Source organism: Nerophis ophidion, linkage group LG21, assembly GCF_033978795.1.
Source record: "Nerophis ophidion isolate RoL-2023_Sa linkage group LG21, RoL_Noph_v1.0, whole genome shotgun sequence".
NCBI lineage: Eukaryota > Metazoa > Chordata > Actinopteri > Syngnathiformes > Syngnathidae > Nerophis > Nerophis ophidion.
In genome coordinates, this window is record NC_084631.1 from 41,959,099 (window position 1) to 41,979,007 (window position 19,909).

The 19,909-nt window shown below is 30.6% G+C and overlaps 1 protein-coding gene and 1 long non-coding RNA gene across 5 annotated transcripts in view; one reads left to right on the forward strand and one right to left on the reverse strand.

Moving 5' to 3' along the window:
* LOC133540123 (uncharacterized) overlaps positions 1-12,012 on the forward strand; it is a 149,394-nt gene extending 137,382 nt beyond the window's left edge. Inside the window, exons 7-11 of one of the 3 annotated variants that reach the window (XR_009803563.1) lie at positions 2,490-2,546; positions 2,806-2,918; positions 7,308-7,395; positions 11,670-11,745; positions 11,835-12,012. This is a non-coding gene — a long non-coding RNA (uncharacterized LOC133540123). Of the gene's footprint in view, positions 1-2,489; positions 2,547-2,805; positions 2,919-7,307; positions 7,396-11,669 lie in introns of all 3 variants that reach the window. The other 2 variants (XR_009803562.1, XR_009803564.1) reach the window with 2 other exon arrangements.
* fam135b (family with sequence similarity 135 member B) overlaps positions 1-19,909 on the reverse strand; it is a 150,847-nt gene that overhangs the window by 166 nt on the left and 130,772 nt on the right. For both annotated transcript variants that reach the window (XM_061882637.1, XM_061882636.1), the window contains exons 22-24: positions 7,337-7,447; positions 2,787-2,900; positions 1-2,307 (exon numbers count right to left, since the gene is read on the reverse strand). The exon at positions 1-2,307 is cut by the window's left edge and continues 166 nt beyond it. In XM_061882637.1, the coding sequence (XP_061738621.1) occupies positions 2,102-2,307; positions 2,787-2,900; positions 7,337-7,447 (431 nt within the window). In that variant the 3' untranslated portion in view covers positions 1-2,101. The remainder of the gene's footprint in view (positions 2,308-2,786; positions 2,901-7,336; positions 7,448-19,909) is intronic.

Here is a 19,909-nt window from a genome sequence, read left to right on the forward strand (position 1 = left end):
AGTAGGACCCTTTTGGATCAGTGTGTTTTCTTTTGAAGTGTCATTGCACAATAACATAATAATGTATTAAAATCAATGGTGTTATGAGTTGTTGACCGTTTTCCGGCTCCAATTATTATATAATCTCAAACATTCTTCTTAAAAACTTTATTGGGTGAAAATATTGCATATTTTGTGTTTTTTTTCAATAAAAAAACATATTTTTCTTTGACAAAAAGCGCATTCAACTTAAATCTTTAAAAACGTTTTATTGACAGATAGACCTAATGTTGCTCTAGAGCAGGGGTGTCCAAAGTGGGGCCCCGGGGGCCATTTGCGGCTTGCAGGTCATTTTTTAACGGACCCACGGCACATTTTAAAAATACTATGGAAAAAAATAAAAAATTGGTATAAAAGAGCAAACAGGTGAAATGTAACAAGAACATGTTGCAATGTTTAATAACACAAAGCTGCCATGCAGGCTGTTTCTTTCTTTAAAAAAATAATAATGAATCAAAATGAATGTCATTATGAATTATTGACCTATTCAAGGCTCCAATTACGCCATGTTAAATTTTCCACTCATATTTTTCGGGGAGAATGTTACATATTTTGTGTTCGCCATATAAAAAGCTGAGCTGTTTTTTTTAAAGAAGGGCGTAAAATGAACAAACAAAAACATAAACAACAATAAAACGTATAATTGACGGATATATCTGAAGTAGACTTGAGATTATTGTGTTAAAAGTAAAGAATAAAAAAAATGTATAATTTATTTTCTAACACTTTAATGAGTAGAACCCTTTTGGATCTCCAATCATTTTAGTGTGATTTGTTTTTTTAATGTCATTGCTCAAAAAATAATAATATATAGCTCGGTTGGTAGAGTGGCCGTGCCAGCAACTTGAGGGTTGCAGGTTCCATTCCCGCTTCCGCCATCCTAGTCACTGCCGTTGTGTCCTTGGGCAAGACACTTTACCCACCTGCTCCCAGTGCCACCCACACTGGTTTGAATGTAACTTAGATATTGGGTTTCACTATGTAAAGCGCTTTGAGTCACTAGAGAAAAGCGCTATATAAATATAATTCACTTCACAATTCACTCCACTAATGAATTAAAATCAATGGTGTTATGAGTTATTGACCTTTTTAATGCTCCAATTATTATATAATCTCAAATATTCCACTTTAAAAAGTTATTGCGTGAAAATATTGCATATTTTGTGATCTTTCCTTTTGTGACAAAAAGAGCATAAATCTTTAAAATCGTTATATTGACAGATAGACCTAATGTTGATCTGGAGATTTAAAACTTGAATAATATATTTTTTTTAAATACTGAATAATGACACATTTTTAATATTTTTTTTTACCATAACTGAATGGAGGCCGAAATGTATATTTGTTACACATATATTATATTGGTTTTTAAAATAAACATGATCAAAATGGCCCCCCACTTGCTTTGATTTTTCAGTGTGGGGCCCTCAGTGGATAAAGTTTGGACACCCCTGCAATAGTGAGACCATGTCAAAGTTTGGTGACGTCAGGCCACAACATTAGGTACACCGTGCCTTGAAGGAGGAGTTGTGTGTACCTAATGTTGTGTCCATGAGGCAAATAACAGTTTGGTGACGTCAGGCCACAACATTAGGTACACCGTGCCTTGAAGGAGGAGTTGTGTGTACCTAATGTTGTGTCCATGAGGCAAATAACAGGAAGTTTGTTTCACAAAGTTACAGTAAATATTTGATATATTCTTGTTTGGCTACAAGTCACTGCTTCTTTCAAGGGAATACATCAATATTATATTAAAACAAAATATGTGTTACTGCTAGTTGTGAACCTAATTTATTTATTTGCAAAGTTGTTTTATTTAATTGTTTATATACTGTTTTGATTCCTAAAAAATCCCTCCAACCTATCAATGTATTCTACATACAGTAATGACTGGACATAATGTATGACATAATACAGTATGTTGTATTATGATGACTTGACAACATGTCACATGTGTTGATTGCTCATGTATTGTTGTAATGTACATACAGTATATTTGTATGAAGATGACACATGTACATAATATGCTAATATGACCTACATACAGTGTCTTGTATGACGATTATTTAAAGTAGTCCAGTCCTGCCACCAGGAAGAACTTCTCCAGGAAAAGTTCGGAGTCTAGAACGGCGATGTGAGCGGCACGGCCGATCAAAGTGTTGGCCGTGTTTGGCAGCGCGTGAAAGACGTTGTGACGAATCAGACGACAGCCTTTGACCTCCAGGAGAGGCTGCAGGAGGTTGTTGATCATCTCCGTGTAGACGGGACCTGAAGGACATCAATTATATATCAGCTCCGTTAAAAAAGGGCCATCTTGTCCCTAGTACAACAAAATACACCAGGGGGTTGCCTACAGCCACATGTTCTTTCTATCTTTGACTCACTAACACCAAGGAACTACTTTTAGCAATCACTATTTCAAGTTCTGTTTTTCTACCTCTTCTACACAGAGAGTACCAGCCTGTGCTGAAAGATACAAACATCCCAGTGAGAGCAGACATTGTACAGTAAGTTATTGCTTGCTTATCAATATTGCTGCATTTGAAGACTATTCCAAGACATAGGACACATAGTCCACGCTATTTTGTGTAAGTCATGATTTATGTTAAATATGATTTTGTCTCAAAGTAGTTTGTTGGCACTCACTCAGTAATTGTTGTTAGGATTTTAATGTTTGTTCGTCTCCATAAATGACATGAAAATATGTTCTTGTCTCACATGCAACAACAAGCAGGTAAAAAGTCCACCTGTGGTTTTGTCTTTCAGCGCACTTCTGCACATTTCTATCCTGGCAGAGTGGAAAGGAACATAACGATCCTGCGGGGACGCCACCAGCACCAGGTTCTTGAAGAACTGCAGACCTGACACACACACACCAGGTACATGTTGCTTTGGAAATAGTTGACATGGCAGACAGATAAGTAGTAGTAGTGGTGGTAGTTGACATGGCAGACAGATAAGTAGTAGTAGTGGTAGTTGACATGGCAGACAGATAAGTAGTAGTAGTGGTAGTTGACATGGCAGACAGATAAGTAGTAGTAGTGGTAGTTGACATGGCAGACAGATAAGTAGTAGTAGTGGTAGTTGACATGGCAGACAGATAAGTAGTAGTAGTGGTAGTTGACATGGCAGACAGATAAGTAGTAGTAGTGGTAGTTGACATGGCAGACAGATAAGTAGTAGTAGTGGTAGTTGACATGGCAGACGGATAAGTAGTAGTAGTGGTAGTTGACATGGCAGACGGATAAGTAGTAGTAGTGGTAGTTGACATGGCAGACGGATAAGTAGTAGTAGTGGTAGTTGACATGGCAGACGGATAAGTAGTAGTAGTGGTAGTTGACATGGCAGACAGATAAGTAGTAGTAGTGGTAGTTGACATGGCAGACAGATAAGTAGTAGTAGTGGTAGTTGACATGGCAGACAGATAAGTAGTAGTAGTGGTAGTTGACATGGCAGACAGATAAGTAGTAGTAGTGGTAGTTGACATGGCAGACAGATAAGTAGTAGTAGTGGTAGTTGACATGGCAGACAGATAAGTAGTAGTAGTGGTAGTTGACATGGCAGACAGATAAGTAGTAGTAGTGGTAGTTGACATGGCAGACAGATAAGTAGTAATAGTAGTAGTTGACATGGTAGACAGATAAGTAGTAGTAGTGGTAGTTGACATGGCAGACAGATAAGTAGTAGTAGTGGTAGTTGACATGGCAGACAGATAAGTAGTAGTAGTGGTGGTTGACATGGCAGACAGATAAGTAGTAGTAGTGGTAGTTGACATGGCGGACAGATAAGTAGTAGTAGTGGTAGTTGACATGGCGGACAGATAAGTAGTAGTAGTGGTAGTTGACATGGCGGACAGATAAGTAGTAGTAGTGGTAGTTGACATGGCGGACAGATTAGTAGTAGTAGTGGTAGTTGACATGGCAGACAGATAAGTAGTAGTAGTGGTAGTTGACATGGCAGACAGATAAACAGTAGTAGTGGTAGTTGACATGGCAGATAGATAAGTAGTAGTAGTGGTAGTTGACATGGCAGACAGATAAGTAGTAGTAGTGGTAGTTGACATGGCAGACAGATAAGTAGTAGTAGTGGTAGTTGACATGGCAGACAGATAAGTAGTAGTAGTGGTAGTTGACATTGTAGACAGATAAGTAGTAGTAGTGGTAGTTGACATGGCAGACAGATAAGTAGTAGTAGTGGTAGTTGACATGGCAGACAGATAAGTAGTAGTAGTGGTAGTTGACATGGCAGACAGATAAGTAGTAGTAGTGGTAGTTGACATGGCAGACGGATAAGTAGTAGTAGTGGTAGTTGACATGGCAGACAGATAAGTAGTAGTAGTGGTAGTTGACATGGCAGACAGATAAGTAGTAGTAGTGGTAGTTGACATGGCAGACAGATAAGTAGTAGTAGTGGTAGTTGACATGGCAGACAGATAAGTAGTAGTAGTGGTAGTTGACATGGCAGACAGATAAGTAGTAGTAGTGGTAGTTGACATGGCAGACAGATAAGTAGTAGTAGTGGTAGTTGACATGGCAGACAGATAAGTAGTAGTAGTGGTAGTTGACATGGCAGACAGATAAGTAGTAGTAGTGGTAGTTGACATGGCAGACAGATAAGTAGTAGTAGTGGTAGTTGACATGGCAGACAGATAAGTAGTAGTAGTGGTAGTTGACATGGCAGACAGATAAGTAGTAGTAGTGGTAGTTGACATGGCAGACAGATAAGTAGTAGTAGTGGTAGTTGACATGGCAGACAGATAAGTAGTAGTAGTGGTAGTTGACATGGCAGACAGATAAGTAGTAATAGTAGTAGTTGACATGGTAGACAGATAAGTAGTAGTAGTGGTAGTTGACATGGCAGACAGATAAGTAGTAGTAGTGGTAGTTGACATGGCAGACAGATAAGTAGTAGTAGTGGTGGTTGACATGGCAGACAGATAAGTAGTAGTAGTGGTAGTTGACATGGCGGACAGATAAGTAGTAGTAGTGGTAGTTGACATGGCGGACAGATAAGTAGTAGTAGTGGTAGTTGACATGGCGGACAGATAAGTAGTAGTAGTGGTAGTTGACATGGCGGACAGATTAGTAGTAGTAGTGGTAGTTGACATGGCAGACAGATAAGTAGTAGTAGTGGTAGTTGACATGGCAGACAGATAAACAGTAGTAGTGGTAGTTGACATGGCAGATAGATAAGTAGTAGTAGTGGTAGTTGACATGGCAGACAGATAAGTAGTAGTAGTGGTAGTTGACATGGCAGACAGATAAGTAGTAGTAGTGGTAGTTGACATGGCAGACAGATAAGTAGTAGTAGTGGTAGTTGACATTGTAGACAGATAAGTAGTAGTAGTGGTAGTTGACATGGCAGACAGATAAGTAGTAGTAGTGGTAGTTGACATGGCAGACAGATAAGTAGTAGTAGTGGTAGTTGACATGGCAGACGGATAAGTAGTAGTAGTGGTAGTTGACATGGCAGACAGATAAGTAGTAGTAGTGGTAGTTGACATGGCAGACAGATAAGTAGTAGTAGTGGTAGTTGACATGGCAGACAGATAAGTAGTAGTAGTGGTAGTTGACATGGCAGACAGATAAGTAGTAGTAGTGGTAGTTGACATGGCAGACAGATAAGTAGTAGTAGTGGTAGTTGACATGGCAGACAGATAAGTAGTAGTAGTGGTAGTTGACATGGCAGACAGATAAGTAGTAATAGTAGTAGTTGACATGGTAGACAGATAAGTAGTAGTAGTGGTAGTTGACATGGCAGACAGATAAGTAGTAGTAGTGGTAGTTGACATGGCAGACATAAGTAGTAGTAGTGGTGGTTGACATGGCAGACAGATAAGTAGTAGTAGTGGTAGTTGACATGGCGGACAGATAAGTAGTAGTAGTGGTAGTTGACATGGCGGACAGATAAGTAGTAGTAGTGGTAGTTGACATGGCGGACAGATAAGTAGTAGTAGTGGTAGTTGACATGGCGGACAGATAAGTAGTAGTAGTGGTAGTTGACATGGCGGACAGATTAGTAGTAGTAGTGGTAGTTGACATGGCAGACAGATAAGTAGTAGTAGTGGTAGTTGACATGGCAGACAGATAAACAGTAGTAGTGGTAGTTGACATGGCAGATAGATAAGTAGTAGTAGTGGTAGTTGACATGGCAGACAGATAAGTAGTAGTAGTGGTAGTTGACATGGCAGACAGATAAGTAGTAGTAGTGGTAGTTGACATGGCAGACAGATAAGTAGTAGTAGTGGTAGTTGACATGGCAGACAGATAAGTAGTAGTAGTGGTAGTTGACATGGCAGACAGATAAGTAGTAGTAGTGGTAGTTGACATGGCAGACAGATAAGTAGTAGTAGTGGTAGTTGACATGGCAGACAGATAAGTAGTAGTAGTGGTGGTTGACATGGCAGACAGATAAGTAGTAGTAGTGGTAGTTGACATGGCAGACAGATAAGTAGTAGTAGTGGTGGTTGACATGGCAGACAGATAAGTAGTAGTAGTGGTAGTTGACATGGCGGACAGATAAGTAGTAGTAGTGGTAGTTGACATGGCGGACAGATAAGTAGTAGTAGTGGTAGTTGACATGGCAGACAGATTAGTAGTAGTAGTGGTAGTTGACATGGCAGACAGATAAGTAGTAGTAGTGGTAGTTGACATGGCAGACAGATAAACAGTAGTAGTGGTAGTTGACATGGCAGATAGATAAGTAGTAGTAGTGGTAGTTGACATGGCAGACAGATAAGTAGTAGTAGTGGTAGTTGACATGGCAGACAGATAAGTAGTAGTAGTGGTAGTTGACATGGTAGACAGATAAGTAGTAGTAGTGGTAGTTGACATGGCAGACAGATAAGTAGTAGTAGTGGTAGTTGACATGGCAGACAGATAAGTAGTAGTAGTGGTAGTTGACATGGCAGACAGATAAGTAGTAGTAGTGGTAGTTGACATGGCAGACAGATAAGTAGTAGTAGTGGTAGTTGACATGGCAGACAGATAAGTAGTAGTAGTGGTAGTTGACATGGTAGACAGATAAGTAGTAGTAGTGGTAGTTGACATGGCAGACAGATAAGTAGTAGTAGTGGTAGTTGACATGGCAGACAGATAAGTAGTAGTAGTGGTAGTTGACATGGCAGACAGATAAGTAGTAGTAGTGGTAGTTGACATGGCAGACAGATAAGTAGTAGTAGTGGTAGTTGACATGGCAGACAGATAAGTAGTAGTAGTGGTAGTTGACATGGCAGACGGATAAGTGTTGAAATAATTGTTGTCCGACAGAAGTTGGGGATGGTGAGAAGAAAGCTGACCTGGTTTCTGGCTGAGGAGATAGAGGAAGGTGTGACGAGGGTCCAGGTGGTCTCTGAAGGTCAGTTGGAGCAAAGATCCTGACTTCTTCAGCTTCTGCATCAACCACAGTCCTGACACACACATCACATGTATATTTATATACATATATATGAATATATCATACTAACATACATTCATTCTATCATACATTCATTCTATCATACTAACATACATTCGTTTATTCTATCATACTAACATTCATTCATTTATTCTATCATACTAACATACATTCATTCATTCTATCATACTAACATTCATTCATTCTATCGTACGTACGAACATTCATTCATTCTATCATACTAACATTCATTCATTCCATCATACTAACATACATTCATTCCATAATACTAACATTCGTTCATTATGTCATTCATTCATTCTATAGTTCATTCATTCTATCATACTAACATTCATTCATTCATTCTATCATACCAACATACATTCATTCTATTATACTAACATTCATTCATCCATTCTATCATACTAACATTCATTCATTATATCATACAAACATACAAACATTCATTCTATCAAACTAACATTCAATCATTTATATCATACTAACATACATTCCTTCTTTCATACTAACATACATTCATCCTATCATACTAACATTCATTCTATCATACATTAATTTAATTTTATAATACATTTATTCTATCATACTAACATTCATTGTATCATTCACTCTATCATACTAACATTCAATCATTTATATCATACTAACATTCATTTATTCATTTTTTCATGCTAACACACATTCTATCATACTAACATTCTTTCATTCATTCATTTTATCATACTAACATACATTCATTCTATCATACTAACACACATTCATTCATTCTATCATTCATTCTATCATATTAACATTCATTCATTCTATCTTACTAACAGACATTCATTCATTCTTTCATTTATTATATCATACTAAAATTCATTTATTCATTTTTTCATACTAACACACAATCATTCATACTAATATTCATTCATTAATTTTATCATACTAACATTCATTCATTCTATCATATTAACATTCATTCATTCTATCATACTGACATACATTCATTCTATCATTCACGCTATCATACTAACATTCAATCATTTATATCATACTAACATACATTCATTCTATCATACTAACACACATTCATCCTATCATACTAACATTCATTCTATCATACATTAATTCATTCTATCATACATTTATTCTATGATACTAACATTCATTGTATCATTCACTCCATCATACTAACATTCAATCATACTAACATTCATTTATTCATTTTTTCATACCAACACACATTCTTTCATTCATTTATTTTGTCATACTAACATACATTCATTCTATCATTCATTCTATCATATTAACATTCATTCATTCTATCATACTAACATACATTCATTCATTCTTTCATTTATTATATCATACTAACATTCATTTATTCATTTTTTCATACTAACACACATTCATTCATTTTATCATACTAACATTCATTCATTATATCATACTAACATTCATTCATTCTATCATACATTCATCCTATCATACTAACATACATTCATCCTATCATGAATTCTATCATATTAACATTCATTCATTCTATCATACTAACATTCATTCATTCATTCTATCATACTAACATTCATACATTCATTCTTTCTATCATACTAACATTCATTCTATCATTCACTCTATCATACTAACATTCAATCATTTATATCATACTAACATACATTCATTCATCCTATCATACTAACATTCATTCTATCATTTATTATATCATACTAAAATTCATTTCTTCATTTTTTCATACTAACATTCACTCTATCATTTATTATATCATGCTAAAATTCATTTCTTCATTTTTTCATACTAACATTTATTCATCATATCATACTAACATACATTCATTCATTCTATCATACTAACATTCATTAATTGTGTCATACAATGAATGTATGTTAATACATTCATTGTATCATACTAACATTCATTTTATCATACTAACATATATTCATTCTATCATACTAACACACATTCATTCATTCTTTAATTCTATCATACTAACATTCATTCATTCAATCATACATTCATCCTATCATACTAACATTCATTCATTATATCATACAAACATACATACATTCATTCATTCTATCATACTAACATTCATTCTATCATACTAACATTCATTCATTATATCATACAAACATACATTCATCCTATCATGAATTCTATCATATTAACATTCATTCATTCTATCATACTAACATTCATTCTATCATTCTATCATACTAACATTCATACATTCATTCTTTCTATCATACTAACATACATTCATCTTATCATACTAACATACATTCCTTGTATCATACAATGAATGTATGTTAATACATTCATTGTATCATACTAACATTCATTCTATCATACTAACATACATTCATTCTATCATACTAACATTCATTCATTCTATCATAACATACATTCATTCTATCATACTAACACATTCATTCGATCATGAATTCTATCATATTAACATTCATTCATTCTATCATACTAACATTCATACATTCATTCATTCTATCATACTAACATTCATTCATTCAATCATACTAACATTCATTCATTCAATCATACATTCATCCTATCATGAATTCTATCATACTAACATTCATTCATTATATCATACAAACATACATTCATCCTATCATGAATTCTATCATACTAACATACATTTGTTCATCATATCATACTAACATTCATTCATTCTTCCTATCATACTAACATTCATTCATTATATCATACAAACATACATTCATCCTATCATGAATTCTATCATATTCACATTCATTCATTCTATCATACTAACATTCATTCTATCATTTATTGTATCATACTGGCATTCATTCATTCATTCTATCATACTAACATACATTTGTTCATCATATCATGCTAACATTCATTCATTGTATCATACTAACATTCATTCATTCAATCATACATTCATCCTATCATACTAACATACATTCTTTCATTCATTCTATAATACTAACATTCATTCATTCATTCTATCATACCAACATACATTCTTTCATTCATTCTATAATACTAACATTCATTCATCCAATCATACATACATTCATCCTATCATACTAACATACATTCATTCTATCATACTAACATTCAATCATTTATATCATACTAACATACATTCCTTCTATCATACTAACATACTAACATTCATTCTATCATACATTAATTTAATTTTATAATACATTTATTCTATCATACTAACATTCATTGTATCATTCACTCTATTATACTAACATTCAATCATTTATATCATACTAACATTCATTTATTCATTTTTTCACACTAACACACATTCTATCATACTAACATTCTTTCATTCATTCATTTTATCATTACTAACACACATTCATTAATTCTATCATATTAACATTCTATCATACTAACATACATTCATTCATTCTTTCATTTATTATATCATACTAACATTCATTTATTCATACTAACACACATTCATTCATTCTATCATACTCACATACATTCATTCTATCATTCACGCTATCATACTAACATTCAATCATTTATATGATACTAACACACATTCATCCTATCATACATAAATTCACTCTATCATACATGTATTCTATCATACTAACATTAATTATATCATTCACTCCATCATACTAACATTCATTTATTCATTTTTTCATACCAACACACATTCTATCATACTAACATACATTCATTCTATCATACTAACATTCAATCATTTATATCATACAAACATACATACATTCATCCTATCATACTAACATACATTCCTTCTATCATACTAACATACATTCATTCATTCTTTTATTTATTATATCATACTAACATTCATTTATTCATTCTATCATACTAACATTCATTCATTCTATCATACCAACATACATTCATTCTATCATTCTAACATACATTAATTATATCGTACTACCATTCATTCAATCATACTAACATACATTGTAGCATACTAACATACATGAATTCGTTCTATCATTCATTATATCATACTAACATTCATTCATTCTATCATTCACGCTATCATACTAACATTCAATCATTTGAATGAATTAATGTTACTTTGATAGAATAAATGAATGAATTTTAGTAAGATTGAATGAATGAATCAAACATTCATTCTATCATACAAACACTCTTATTCATTACTAACACACATTCATTAATTCTATCATACTGACATTATTTCATTCTGTGGATAGGCACAGCGGGCTCAGACAAACGATAGCCTGGTCCAAGATGGAGGCCAGGAGGCGGAGCATGCAGCAGATTGGAGAGGTGGGGCATGGCAGGAGAGACACTACAGCCATCAGAGTCAGGTGCGTACACAACACAACTGTACGCTAGCCCTGCATCTTCTGCTGCAGCATTAAAAGGGCGAGGGAAGGGTGATGGTGGCAGAAGAAGGAGAAGGAGCATGCGACAACAACCACCACCAGACCTGGAAGCTGATAAGTTCCCACAACAAGCAGGACAAGTGGGCGTGATGGAAATTGTTGTGACAGACAGGCAAGTAGACTTGATGTGCATTAAAATAATAAACGTGTCAAACCTGCAACCATGTGTCTTGCATCGATTGTCACCACAACACACACACCATGACAGCTGGAGTCAAGTCACACATTCATTCTATCATACTAACATTCATTCATTCATTGTATGATAGAATGAATGTTAGTATGATTGAAATATCGTATGTTAGAATTAATGTTAATATGATAGACTGAATGAATGTTAGTATGATAGAACAAATTAATGTATGTTAGTATGAATGAATGAATGTTTGTATGCTAGAATGTATGGTAGTATGATATAATTTATGTATGTTAGTATGTTAGAATTAATGTTAATATGATAGACTGTCTGAATGAATGTTAGTATGCTAGAATGTATGTTAGAATGATTGAATGAATGGTAGTATGATATAATTAATGTATGTTAGTATGATAGAATGAATGAATGTATGTTAGTATGATAGAATGAGTGTTAGTATGATTGAAATATCATATGTTAGTATGTTAGAATGAATGAATGGTAGTATGATATAATTAATGTATGTTAGTATGATAAAATGAATGAATGTTAGTATGTTAGAATGAATGTATCTTAGTATGATAGAATGAATGTTAGTATTATAGAATGAATGAATGTATGTTAGTATGATAGAATGAATGATAGATCAAATTAATGTATGTTAGTATGAATGAATGAATGTTAGTATGCTAGAATGTATGTTAATATGATAGAATGAATGGTAGTATGATATAATTAATGTATGTTAGTATGATAGAAAGAATGAATGAATGTTAGTATGATAAAACGAATGAATGAATGTTAATATTATAGAATGAATGATTGATAGAATGAATGTTAGTATGATTGAAATATCGTATGTTAGTATGTTAGAATTAATGTTAATATGATAGACTGAATTAATGTATGTTAGTATGATAGAATGAATGTTGGTATGATTTAATGAATGTTAGTATTATAGAATGAATGAATGTATGGTAGTATGATAGAATGATTGTTAGTATGAATGAATGTTAGTATGATAGAATGAATGATAGAACAAATTAATGTATGTTAGTATGATAGAATGATTGAATGAATGGTAGTATGATATAATTAATGTATGTTAGTATGATAAAATTAATGAATGATAGAAAGAATGAATGAATGAATGTTAATATTATAGAATGAATGATTGATAGAATGAATGTATGTTAGTATGATAAAATGAATGAATGAATGTTAGTATGATTGAAATATCGTATGTTAGTATGTTAGAATTAATGTTAATATGATAGACTGTCTGAATGAATGTTAGTATGATAGAATGAATTAATGTATGTTAGTATGATAGAATGAATGAATGTTAGCTTGATAGAAGGATTGAATGAATGGTAGTATGATATAATTAATGTATGTTAGTATGATAAAATGAATGAATGTTAGTATGTTAGAATGAATGATAGAACAAATTAATGTATGTTAGTATGATAGAATGAATGAATGAATGTTAGTATGATAGACTGTCTGAATAAATGTTAGTATGATAGAATGATTGAATGTATGTTAGCTTGATAGAATGATTGAATGAATGGTAGTATGATATAATTAATGTATGTTAGTATGATAAAATGAATGAATGTTAGTATGTTAGAATGAATGATAGAACAAATTAATGTATGTTAGTATGCTAGAATGTATGTTAGTATGATAGAATGAATGAATGAATGTTAGTATGATAGAATGATTGAATGTATGTTAGTATGATAGAATGAATGTTAGTGTGATAGAATGAATGAATGTTAGTATGATATAATGAATGATAGAACGAATTCATGTATGTTAGTATGCTAGAATGTATGTTAGTATGATTGAATGAATGGTAGTACGATATAATTAATGTATGTTAGAATGATAGAATGAATGTTAGTATGATAAAATGAATGAATGTATGTAAGTATGATAGAATGAATGAAATTTAGTATGATAGAATAAATGTTAGTATGATTTAATGAATGTTAGTATTATAGAATGAATGATGGAACAAATTAATGTATGTTAGTATGAATGAATGGAAGTTAGTATGCTAGAATGTATGTTAGTATGACGGAATGATTGAATGAATGGTAGTATGATATAATTTATGTATGTTAGTATGATAAAATGAATGAATGTTAGTATGTTAGAATGATAGAATGAATGTTAGTATGATAGAAAGAATGAATGTATGTTAGTATGATAGAATGAATGAATGTTAGTATGATAGAATGATTGAATGAATGTTAATATGATAAAATGAATGAATGAATGTTAGTATTATAGAATGAATGAATGATAGAATGAATGTATGTTAGTATGATAGAATGAATGTTAGTATAATAGAATGAATGAATGTATCTTAATATGATAGAATGACTTAATGTTAGTATGATAGAATGATTGAATGAATGTTAGTATGATAGAATGAATGAATGTTAGTATGATAGAATGAATGGTAGTATGATATAATTAATGTATGTTAGTATGAATGAATGAATGTTAGTATGCTAGAATGTATGTTAGTATGATAGAATGAATGGTAGTATGATATAACTAATGTATGTTAGTATGATAAAATGAATGAATGTTAGTATGTTAGAATGATAGAATGAATGTTAGTATGATCGAAAGAATGAATGTATGTTAGTATGATAGAATGAATGTATGTTAGTATGATAGAATGAATGAATGTTAATATGATAGAATGAATACTCGTTGGTATGATAGAATCATACTTGTTAGTATGATAGAATGATTGAATGAATGTTAGTATGATAAAATGAATGAATGAATGTTAATATTATAGAAGAATGAATGATAGAATGAATGTATGTTAGTATGATAGAATGAATGTTAGTATAATAGAATGAATGAATGTATCTTAATATGATAGAATGACTTAATGTTAGTATGATAGAATGATTGAATGAATGTTAGTATGATAGAATGAATGAATGTTAGTATGATAGAATGAATGTTAGTATGATAGAATGAATGAATGCATGTTAGTATGATGGGAAGAATGTATGTTAGTATGATAGAATGAATGAATGAATGTTAGTATGTTAGAATGAATGTATGTTAGTTCTATAGAATGAATGAATGTATCTTAGTATGATAGAATGAATGAATGTTAGTATGATAGAAGAATGTATGTTAGTATGATGGAATGAATGAATGTATGTTAGTATGATAAAATGAATAAATGTTAGTATGATAGAATGAATGAACAAATGTTAGTATGATAGAATGAATAAATGTATGTTAGTATGATAGAATGAATGGATGAATGTTAGTATGATAGAATGTATGTTAGAATGATAGAATAAATCAATGTTAGTATGATAGAATTAATGTATTTTTGTATGATAAAATGAATGAATGAATGAATGTTAGTATGATACAATGAATGTATGTTAGTATGATAGAATTAATGTATGTTAGTATGATAGAATGAATGTATCTTATTATGATAGAATGAATGTTAGTATGATAGAATGATTGAATGAATGTTAGTATGATAGAATGGAATGAATGAATAAATCCTTAGTATGATGGAATGTATGTTAGAATGATAGAATGAATGAATGAATGTTAGTATGATAGAATTATCATATGTTAGTATGATAAAATGAATGAATGAATGTTAGTATGATAGAATGAATGAATGGTAGAATGTATGTTAGTATGATAGAATGAATGAATGTATGTTAGTATGATTGAATGAATGGTAGTATGTTTTAATTAATGTATGTTAGTATGATAAAATGAATGAATGTTAGTATGTTAGAATGAATGTTAGTATGATAGAATTAATGTATGTTAGTATGATAGAATGAATGAATGTTAATATGATAGAATGAATACTCGTTGGTATGATAGAATCATACTCGTTAGTATGATAGAATGATTGAATGAATGTTAGTATGATAAAATGAATGAATGAATGTTAATATTATAGAATGAATGAATGATAGAATGAATGTATGTTAGTATGATAGAATGAATGTTAGTATAATAGAATGAATGAATGTATCTTAATATGATAGAATGACTTAATGTTAGTATGATAGAATGATTGAATGAATGTTAGTATGATAGAATGAATGAATGCATGTTAGTATGATGGAAAGAATGTATGTTAGTATGATAGAATGAATGTTAGTATGTTAGAATGAATGTATGTTAGTTTGATAGAATGAATGAATGTATCTTAGTATGATAGAATGAATGTATGTTAGTATGATAGAATGAATGTATGTTAGTATGATAGAATGAATGAACAAATGTTAGTATGATAGAATGAATAAATGTATGATAGAATGAATGGATGAATGTTAGTATGATAAAATGTATGTTAGTATGATAGAATGATTGAATGAATGTTAGTGTGATATAATTAATGTATTTTTGTATGATAAAAAGAATGAATGAATGTCAGTATTTTAGAATGATAGAATAAATCAATGCATGTTAGTATGATATAATGTATGTTAGTATGATAAAATGAATGTTAGTATGATAGAATGAATGTATGTTAGTATGATAGAATTAATGTATGTTAGTATGATAGAATGAATGTATCTTAGTATGAAAGAATGAATGTTAGTATGATAAAATGGAATGAATGAATAAATCCTTAGTATGATGGAATGTATGTTAGAATGATAGAATGAATGAATGTTAGTATGATAGAATTATCGTATGTTAGTATGATAAAATGAATGAATGTTAGTATGATAGAATGAATGATAGAATGTATGTTAGTATGATAGAATGTATTTCAGTATGATAGAATGAATGAATGCATCTTATTATGATAGAATGAATGAATGTTAGTGTGATAGAATGAATGAATGTTAGTATGATAGAATGAATGAATGAATGTTAGTATGATAGAATTAATGTATGTTAGTATGATAAAATGAATGAATGAATGTATCTTAGCATGATAGAATGAATGAAATTTAGTATGATAGAATGAATGAATGAATGTTAGTATGATAGAATGATTTAATGAATGTTAGTATTATAGAATGAATATGTTAGTATGATAGAATGAATGTTAGTATGATTGAATGATGTATGTTAGTATGATAAAATGAATGAATGTTAGTATAATAGAATAAATGAATGATAGAATTAATGAATGTATGTTAGTATGATAAAATGAATAAATGAATGTATGTAAGTATGATAGAATGAATGAACGATTGTTAGTATGATAGAAGGAATAAATGAATGTATGTTAGTATGATAAAATGAATGAATGTTAGTTTAATAGAATGAATGATAGAATTAATGAATGTATGTTAGTATGATAAAATGAATGATTGTTAGTATGATAGAATGAATGAAGGTATGTTAGTATGATATAATGAATGAATGTCTGTTAGTATGATAGAATGACTTAATGTTAGTATGATAGAATGATTGAATGAATGTTAGTATGATAGAATGAATGTTAGTATGATAGAATGAATGAATGAATGGTAGTATGATATAATTAATGTATGTTAGTATGAATGAATGAATATTAGTATGCTAGAATGTATGTTAGTATGATAGAATGATTGAATGAATGGTAGTATGATATAATTAATGTATGTTAGTATGATAAAATGAATGAATGTTAGTATGTTAGAATGATAGAATGAATGTTAGTATGATAGAATGAATGTATGTTAGTATGATAGAATTACTGAATGTTAATATGATAGAATGAATACTCGTTGGTATGATAGAATCATACTCGTTAGTATGATAAAATGATTGAATGAATGTTAGTATGATAAAATGAATAAATGAATGTTAATATTATAGAATGAATGAATGATAGAATGAATGTATGTTAGTATGATAGAATGAATGTTAGTATAATAGAATGAATGAATGTATCTTAATATGATAGAATGACTTAATGTTAGTATGATTGAATGAATGTTAGTATGATAGAATGAATGTATGTTAGTATGATAGAATGAATGAATGCATGTTAGTATGATGGAAAGAATGTATGTTAGTATGATAGAATGAATGAATGAATGTTAGTATGTTAGAATGAATGTATGTTAGTTTGATAGAATGAATGAATGTATCTTAGTATGATAGAATGAATGAATGTTAGTATGATAGAAGAATGTATGTTAGTATGATGGAATGAATGAATGTATGTTAGTATGATAAAATTAATAAATGTTAATATGATGGAATGAATGAACAAATGTTAGTATGATAGAATGAATAAATGTATGTTAGTATGATAGAATGAATGGATGAATGTTAGTATGATAGAATGTATGTTAGTATGATAGAATGATTGAATGAATGTTAGTATGATAGAATTAATGTATTTTTGTATGATAAAATGAATGAATGAATGTCAGTATGTTAGAATGATAGAATAAATCAATGAATGTTAGTATGATAGAATTAATGTATGTTAGTATGATAAAATGAATGAATGTATGTTAGTATGATAGAATGAATGAATGCATCTTATTATGATAGAATGAATGAATGTTAGTGATAGAATGAATGAATGTTAGTATGATAGAATGATTGAATGAATGTTAGTATGATAGAATGAATGAATGTTAGTATGATAGAATGAATGTTAGTATGATAGAATGAATAAATGCATGTTAGTATGATGGAAAGAATGTATGTTAGTATGTTAGAATGAATGTATGTTAGTTTGATAGAATGAATGAATGTATCTTAGTATGATAGAATGAATTAATGTTAGTATGATAGAATGAATGTATGTTAGTATGATAAAATGAATAAATGTTAGTATGATAGAATGAATGAACAAATGTTAATATGATAGAATGAATGATAGAATGAATGGATGAATGTTAGTATGATAGAATGTATGTTAGTGTGATAGAATGATAGAATGAATGTTAGTATGATTGAATGAATGAATGTATGTTAGTATGATAAAATGAATGAATGTTAGTATAATAGAATAAATGAATGATAGAATTAATGAATGAATGTTAGTATGATAGAATGAATGAATGTTAGTATGATGGAATGAATGAATGTTAGTTTAATAGAATGAATGAATGATAGAATTAATGAATGTTAGTATGATAAAATGAATGAATGAATGTTAGTATGATAGAATGAATGTATCTTAGCATGATAGAATGAATGAAATTTAGTATATTAGAATGAATGAATGAATGTTAGTATGATAGAATGATTTACTAAAAGGTTAGTATTATAGAATGAATGAATGTATGTTAGTATGATAGAATGAATGTTAATATGATTGAATGAATGAATGTATGTTAGTATGATAAAATGAATGAATGTTAGTATAATAGAATAAAAGAATGATAGAATTGATGAATGTATGTTAGTATGATAAAATGAATGATTGTTAGTATGATAGAATGAATGAACGGATGTTAGTATGATAGAATGAATGAATGTCTGTTAGTATGAATGAATGTTAATGATTGAATGAATGAATGTTAGTTTGATAGAATGTATGTTAGTATGATAGAATGATTGAATGAATGTTAGTATGATAGAATAAATGTATGTTAGTATGATAAAATGAAATGAATGAATGTTCGTATGTTAGAATGATCGAATGAATGAATGAATGAATGTTAGTATGATTGAAATATCGTATGTTAGAATGAATGTATGTTAGTATGATAGAATGAATGAATGTATGTCAGTATGATAGAAAGAATGAATGTTAATATGATAGAATGAATGTATGTTAGTATGATAGAATGAATGAATGAATGTTAGTATGATACACTGTCTGAATGAATGTTAGTATTCTATCATACTAACATTCATTCAATCATTCTAACATTAGTTCACTCATTCATTCAATCATATTAACATTAATTCATTCATTCTA